The sequence below is a fragment of the Coregonus lavaretus genome, assembly GCF_964263955.1.
Source record: "Coregonus lavaretus genome assembly, chromosome: 39".
Classification (NCBI taxonomy): Eukaryota; Metazoa; Chordata; class Actinopteri; order Salmoniformes; family Salmonidae; genus Coregonus; species Coregonus lavaretus.
The window spans coordinates 1,822,339-1,830,375 of record NC_140026.1 but is presented as its reverse complement, the minus strand read 5'-3'; the positions used below and the strand labels follow the sequence as shown (position 1 = coordinate 1,830,375).

Genomic DNA, 8,037 nt, shown 5'->3' with positions numbered 1-8,037 from the left:
ACTGTATATTCTCATTTTAACTAAATCACTATACGTATCACTGTATATTAAACGGTATATCACTGTATATCTGTAAAATCTTTAATAAAAACAACTTGCAACTGTTCTTGTGCATGTTAGGTCATTACCATGAATGGCTAGTAGTAGAACACAGACTATAGAGAACAGACCCACTCCACAGTAAACTAGTACTATAGAGAACAGACCCACTCCACAGTAAACATGTACTATAGAGAACAGACCCACTCCACAGTAAACTAGTACTATAGAGAACAGACCCACTCCACAGTAAACTAGTACTATAGAGAACAGACCCACTCCACAGTAAACATGTACTATAGAGAACAGACCCACTCCACAGTAAACTAGTACTATAGAGAACAGACCCACTCCACAGTAAACTAGCACTATAGAGAACACAGACCCACTCCACAGTAAACTAGCACTATAGAGAACACAGACCCACTCCACAGTAAACTAGTACTATAGAGAACAGACCCACTCCACAGTAAACTAGTACTATAGAGAACAGACCCACTCCACAGTAAACTAGTACTATAGAGAACAGACCCACTCCACAGTAAACTAGTACTATAGAGAACAGACCCACTCCACAGTAAACTAGTACTATACAGAACACAGACCCAGTCCAGTGTTTATCACAGCTTTTTATTCATACAAGAGAAGAGAACACCCCCCCCGGCACCTGTCCTAAAACATCCCTTTCAGTTTGGGCCTATCTTTTCAGTAATGAGAGAGGCTGCACCCTACGCCATATAGGGAATAGGACGCGCCATGTGGGACACGTTGCCATTGGTCCTCATTGTCATGCAGTGTTTGTTTGGTAATCAGAAAACGATCAAATAATAATCAATCTGTTAGTATGTACTACTGACGTTAGGGCCAAGGCACCGACCGCGTCCCAAATGTCACCCTAATTCCCTGTGTCGAGCTCTATGGGCTCTGGTCAAAAGTAGTGACCTATGTAGGGAACAGGGTGCCATTTGAGACGCATTCCTGTCGAGTTTACGATGTTCACTGTTCAGATAGAAATATAGAATGTAGAACAGAAGTGCCTCTGACCTGTACAATAAGGAATCACGGCAGCTATATTTATGATATTTCTATCTGCTGAACGCAGACCAACTGGTCCATGATCAGAGACGTGTAGATTTTTCGTCGGTGTCTGAAATTGCACCATATTCTCTACGCAGTGCACTACTTTTGACCAGAGCGCTATGGCCGGGCCCTGGTCAAAAGTAGTGCACTACAGAGTAAATAGGGTGCCAAATCGGAGACACTTCACGTTTTCATCCCCCAGAATACAGACAGGGAGACGTCACCAGATCTCTGTCCTTTAACTACGGTAATAACGTTTAAAAAAAATCCCCCCCCCAAAAAGCCTAAACAAGCGTAAGAAACAGTCAGTAAACTAGTGTTGTCCAACACCATATAAACACCGATTGTCAGAAAGAGTCTTATGACGTAACATCCCCAGAAAAATAGTTAGAAAGAGGACAAAGTCCCAGCCAGTCTGTCCTCCCATGGCAGGTGGTGCCGTCTCAGAATCCACTTCCTGTGATGATCAGTAGTACTTCTTGTCTCACAGGAAGTTGACAACATCTTCATGGGGATACAAAAAATAGTGACTTCTATGTTCGTATAAAAGTAAACCATGGAATCATCATACAAGTTGTGTCATAGTAACCATCACAACAGTTAGGCGCAGGACTACTTGTTGCGTGTCTTGCACGAGGTCTCAGGTGGTTGTGATAAGGCACTTTTGATTATGTATGTATCCCTCCGCCAGAGAGATACGTAGGAGGAAGAAAGTAGTCCCTTCTGTCACAGTATAAATGATACTCCCCATGAGGGGGAGTGAATGAGTGCACACTTTGGGGAGAAGTGTAGGGAATTGGACACCGAGTCCACTTCAGATGGGCTGCAGGTCGGTCAGCTTCACTCCCTGTGGACACACAGATGCGCACACACAATATTTGATTTAACAGGTGTTGACTGACTTGATGCTACATTTAGCAAAAAAGTAAGAATTATAAAAAATGACCCAGCTGCCATCATCACAGTTCAACCCTCCCCTGCCAAAACCCTCCCCTGCCAAAACAACAGTGATTTAAATTGGTAATAACTTTTACAAGCGAGTTAGATTTGCCCACTCCAAACAGACATTAAAGCATTCTATCAGAATTAATGAGGAATTAAGACCAATTAATTAAATCGCCAATTAGCACCATTTGTGACCAATTAAGTCCAGGTGAGTAGCTCTGTGTTAATGGGCTAGACACAGACAGGTTAGGTGATGTTGCTCTACTCACACAGACCGGACAGGTAGAGTACTGGAGGTATCAATGCAATAAAAGACTAGGCTGTACCAGGGAGAAGAGAACGGAGGGACCCAGTTAGATAAGGCTGGTGTGATAGATAGATAGATATCTCTGTGTGTTGTGTACCTTCTGATATCTCTGTGTGTTGTGTTGTGTGCCTTCTGATATCTCTGTGTGTTGTGTACCTTCTGATATCTCTGTGTGTTGTGTTGTGTACCTTCTGATATCTCTGTGTGTTGTGTACCTTCTGATATCTCTGTGTGTTGTGTACCTTCTGATATCTCTGTGTTGTGTGCCTTCTGATATCTCTGTGTGTTGTGTTGTGTGCCTTCTGATATCTCTGTGTGTTGTGTTGTGTGCCTTCTGATATCTCTGTGTGTCGTGTTGTGTACCTTCTGATATCTCTGTGTGTCGTGTTGTGTACCTTCTGATATCTCTGTGTGTTGTGTTGTGTGCCTTCTGATATCTCTGTGTGTTGTGTTGTGTGCCTTCTGATATCTCTGTGTGTTGTGTTGTGTGCCTTCTGATATCTCTGTGTGTTGTGTTGTGTGCCTTCTGATATCTCTGTGTGTTGTGTTGTGTACCTTCTGATATCTCTGTGTGTTGTGTGCCTTCTGATATCTCTGTGTGTTGTGTTGTGTGCCTTCTGATATCTCTGTGTGTTGTGTTGTGTGCCTTCTGATATCTCTGTGTGTTGTGTGCCTTCTGATATCTCTGTGTGTTGTGTTGTGTGCCTTCTGATATCTCTGTGTGTTGTGTTGTGTGCCTTCTGATATCTCTGTGTGTTGTGTTGTGTGCCTTCTGATATCTCTGTGTGTTGTGTTGTGTACCTTCTGATATCTCTGTGTGTTGTGTGCCTTCTGATATCTCTGTGTGTTGTGTTGTGTGCCTTCTGATATCTCTGTGTGTTGTGTACCTTCTGATATCTCTGTGTGTTGTGTTGTGTGCCTTCTGATATCTCTGTGTGTTGTGTTGTGTGCCTTCTGATATCTCTGTGTGTTGTGTGCCTTCTGATATCTCTGTGTGTTGTGTACCTTCTGATATCTCTGTGTGTTGTGTTGTGTGCCTTCTGATATCTCTGTGTGTTGTGTTGTGTGCCTTCTGATATCTCTGTGTGTTGTGTACCTTCTGATATCTCTGTGTGTTGTGTTGTGTGCCTTCTGATATCTCTGTGTGTTGTGTTGTGTGCCTTCTGATATCTCTGTGTGTTGTGTGCCTTCTGATATCTCTGTGTGTTGTGTTGTGTGCCTTCTGATATCTCTGTGTGTTGTGTACCTTCTGATATCTCTGTGTGTTGTGTTGTGTGCCTTCTGATATCTCTGTGTGTTGTGTTGTGTTCCTTCTGATATCTCTGTGTGTTGTGTTGTGTGCCTTCTGATATCTCTGTGTGTTGTGTACCTTCTGATATCTCTGTGTGTTGTGTTGTGTGCCTTCTGATATCTCTGTGTGTTGTGTTGTGTGCCTTCTGATATCTCTGTGTGTTGTGTGCCTTCTGATATCTCTGTGTGTTGTGTACCTTCTGATATCTCTGTGTGTTGTGTTGTGTGCCTTCTGATATCTCTGTGTGTTGTGTACCTTCTGATATCTCTGTGTGTTGTGTTGTGTGCCTTCTGATATCTCTGTGTGTTGTGTTGTGTGCCTTCTGATATCTCTGTGTGTTGTGTTGTGTGCCTTCTGATATCTCTGTGTGTTGTGTTGTGTGCCTTCTGATATCTCTGTGTGTTGTGTTGTGTGCCTTCTGATATCTCTGTGTGTTGTGTTGTGTGCCTTCTGATATCTCTGTGTGTTGTGTTGTGTGCCTTCTGATATCTCTGTGTGTTGTGTTGTGTACCTTCTGATATCTCTGTGTGTTGTGTTGTGTTCCTTCTGATATCTCTGTGTGTTGTGTTGTGTGCCTTCTGATATCTCTGTGTGTTGTGTTGTGTACCTTCTGATATCTCTGTGTGTTGTGTTGTGTGCCTTCTGATATCTCTGTGTGTTGTGTTGTGTTCCTTCTGATATCTCTGTGTGTTGTGTTGTGTGCCTTCTGATATCTCTGTGTGTTGTGTTGTGTACCTTCTGATATCTCTGTGTGTTGTGTTGTGTGCCTTCTGATATCTCTGTGTGTTGTGTTGTGTGCCTTCTGATATCTCTGTGTGTTGTGTACCTTCTGTCTGCCGTTCATCCAGCCCCTGATGGTTGGGACCAGTATTGAACCCAGTAGGATCTGAGCTGGGTGATAGATGAGGAGGGGGACGGAGATCAGAGAGAGATGCTCATACCCCTCAAACACTATCTTTAACATTGGGATACCTGGACAGAGGGAGGGGTAAAGAAAGAGAAAATACATATTATTACCATTTGGGAAACAAGCTCAGCTTGATCCATATCTGTATCATTTTCATGGTATTATTGGAATGGAACCGTATTATTGGAATGGAATTATTGGAATGGAACCGTATTATTGGAATGGAATTATTGGAATGGAACCGTATTATTGGAATGGAACAGTATTATTGGAATGGAACCGTATTATTGGAATGGAATTATTGGAATGGAACCGTATTATTGGAATGGAACAGTATTATTGGAATGGAACAGTATTATTGGAATGGAACCGTATTATTGGAATGGAATTATTGGAATGGAACCGTATTATTGGAATGGAATTATTGGAATGGAATTATTGGAATGGAATTGATCTAATTCATGGTATTTGTTATTCACACAGTGGGTGCATTGAGTCTTTACAGTTAGTAAAGTTGGTCAACAAAAATATTTCTGTTCCCAAGAAATTCAAGCTCCTGGTTGTAGCTGTGTCCATAAACCAGAATACACGTATTTGTGGTTATGTTAGGGTCATTGTTCTGCTGGAAGGTGAACCTCCCTCCCAGTCTCAAATCTCTGGAAGACTGAAACAGGTTTCCCTCCAGAATTTCCCTGTATTTAGCGCCATCCATCATTCCTTCAATTCTGACCAATTTCCCAGTCCCTGCCTATGAAAAACATCCCCACTGCATGATGCTGCCACCACCATGCTTCACAGTGGGGATGGTGTTCTCGGGGTGATGAGAGGTGTTCTGTTTGCGCCAGACATTGTGTTTTCCTTGATGGCCAAAAAGCTCAATTTTAGTCTCATCTGACCAGAGTACCTTCTTCCATATGTTTGGGGAGTCTCCCACATGCCTTTTGGCGAACACCAAACGTGTTTGCTTATTTTTTTCTTTAAGAAATGGCTTTTTTCTGGCCACTCTTCCGTAAAGCCCAGCTCTGTGGAGTGTACGGCTTAAAGTGGTCCTATGGACAGATACTCCAATCTCCGCTGTGGAGCTTTGCAGCTCCTTCAGGGTTATCTTTGGTCTCTTTGTTACCTCTGATTAATGCCCTCCTTGCCTGGTCCGTGAGTTTTGGTGGGCGGCCCTCTCTTGGCAGGTTTGTTGTGGTGCCATATTCTTTAAATTTTTTAATAGTGGATTTAAAATGGTGCTCCGTGGGATGTTCAAAGTTTCGGATAATTTTTTTATAACCCAACCCTGATCTGTACTTCTCCACAACTTTGTCCCTGACCTGTTTGGAAAGCTCCTTGGTCTTCATGGTGCCGCTTGCTTGGTGGTGCCCCTTGCTTAGTGGTGTTGCAGACTCTGGGGCCTTTCAGAACAGGTGTATATATATAAACTGAGATCATGTGACACTTAAATAAAGTCCACCTGTGTGCAATCTAACTAATTATGTGACTTCTGAAGGTAATTGGTTGCACCAGATCTTATTTAGAGGCTTCATAGCAAAGGGGGTGAATACATATGCACACACCACTTTTCCGTTATTTATTTTTTATAATTTTTTGAAACAAGTTATTTTTTTCATTTCAATTCACCAATTTGGACTATTTTGTGTATGTCCATTACATGAAATCCAAATAAAAATCTATTTAAAATTACAGGTTGTAATGCAACAAAATTGGAAAAACGCCAAGGGGGATGAATACTTTTGCAAGGCACTATATATCTGGTACTATCACCAAGGTTTGGAAGGTGGCCCATGTACTCCCCCTTCACAAAAGGTGGTGACCCTTGACCTCTGACCTAAATAATGATCTGCCTATTTCTAAACTTTCTTGCCTAGCTAAAATATTAGAATCCTTGATTAACTCTCAGCTAAGATCTTTCTTATCTCTGAAATGTTTTCTAAAATGTACACTACCATTCAAAAAAGTTTGGGGTCACTTAGAAATGTCATTTTTTTCAAAAGAAAAGCACATTTTTTGTCCATTAAAATAACATCAAATTGATCAGAAATACAGTGTAGACATTGTTAATGTTGTAAATGGCTATTGTAGCTGGAAACGGCTGATTTTTAATGGAATATCTACATAGGCGTACAGAGGCCCATTATCAGCAACCTTCAGTCCTGTGTTCCAATGGCAGGTTGTGTTTGCTAATCCAAGTTTATCATTTTAAAAGGCTAATTGATCATTAGAAAAACCTTTTGCAATTATGTTAGCACAGCTGAAAACTGTTGTGCTGATTAAAGAAGCAATACAACTGGCCTTCTTGAGACTAGTTGAGTATCTGGAGCATCAGCAATTGTGGGTTCGATTACAGGCTCAAAATGGCCCAAAACAAATAACTTTCTTCTGAAACTCGTCAGTCTATTCTTGTTCTGAGAAATGAAGGCTATTCCATGTGAGAAATTGCCAAGAAACTGAAGATCTTGTACAACGCTGTGTACTACTCCCTTCACAGAACAGCGCAAACTGGCTCTAACCAGAATAGAAAGAGGAGTGGGAGGCCCCGGTGCACAACTGAGCAAGAGGACAAATACATTAGAGTGTCTAGTTTGAGAAACAGACGCCTCACAGGTCCTCAACTGGCAGCTTCATTAAATAGTACCCGCAAAACACCAGTCTCAACGTCAACAGTGAAGAGGCGACTCCGGGATGCTGACCTTCTAGGCAGAGTTGCAAAGAAAAAGCCATATCTCAGACTGGCCAATAAAAAGAAAAGATTAAGATGGGCAAAAGAACACAGACACTGGACAGAGGAAGATTGGAAAAACGTATTATGGACAGACAAATCAAAGTTTGAGGTGTTTGGATCACAAAGAAGAACATTTGTGAGACCCAGACCAAATGAAAAGATGCTGGAGGAGTGCTTGATGCCATCTGTCAAGCATGGTGGAGGCAATGTGATGGTCTGGGGGTGCTTTGGTGGTGGTAAAGTGGGAGATTTGTACAGGGTAAAAGCGATCTTGAAGAAGGAAGGCTATCACTCCATTTTGCAACGCCATGCCATACCCTGTGGACGGCGCTTGATTGGAGCCAATTTCCTCCTACAATGACCCAAAGCACAGCTCCAAACTATGCAATAACTATTTAGGGAAGAAGCAGTCAGCTGGTATTCTGTCTATAATGGAGTGGCCAGCACAGTCACCGGATCTCAACCCTATTGAGCTGTTGTGGGAGCAGCTTGACCGTATGGTACGTAAGAAGTGCCCATCAAGCCAATCCAACTTGTGAGAGGTGCTTCAGGAAGCATGGGGTGAAATCTCTTCAGATTACCTCAACAAATTGACAACTAGAATGCCAAAGGTCTGCAAGGCTGTAAATGCTGCAAATGGAGGATTCTTTGACGGAAGCAAAGTTTGAAGGACACAATTATTATTTCAATTTAAAAAAACATTATTTATAACCTTGTAAAGGACTTCATTTCCTATTCAT

General features: G+C 42.1%; 1 protein-coding gene across 1 annotated transcript in view; it reads right to left on the bottom strand.

Moving 5' to 3' along the window:
- Window positions 1-653: 653 nt before the first annotated feature.
- LOC311112637 (sodium/bile acid cotransporter 7-A-like) overlaps window positions 654-8,037 on the bottom strand; it is a 22,256-nt gene continuing 14,872 nt past the window's right edge. Inside the window, exons 8-10 of the mRNA XM_084155782.1 lie at window positions 4,462-4,634; window positions 2,334-2,384; window positions 654-1,966 (exon numbers count right to left, since the gene is read on the bottom strand). Coding sequence (XP_084011908.1) covers window positions 2,364-2,384; window positions 4,462-4,634 — 194 coding nt within the window. The 3' untranslated portion in view covers window positions 654-1,966; window positions 2,334-2,363. The remainder of the gene's footprint in view (window positions 1,967-2,333; window positions 2,385-4,461; window positions 4,635-8,037) is intronic.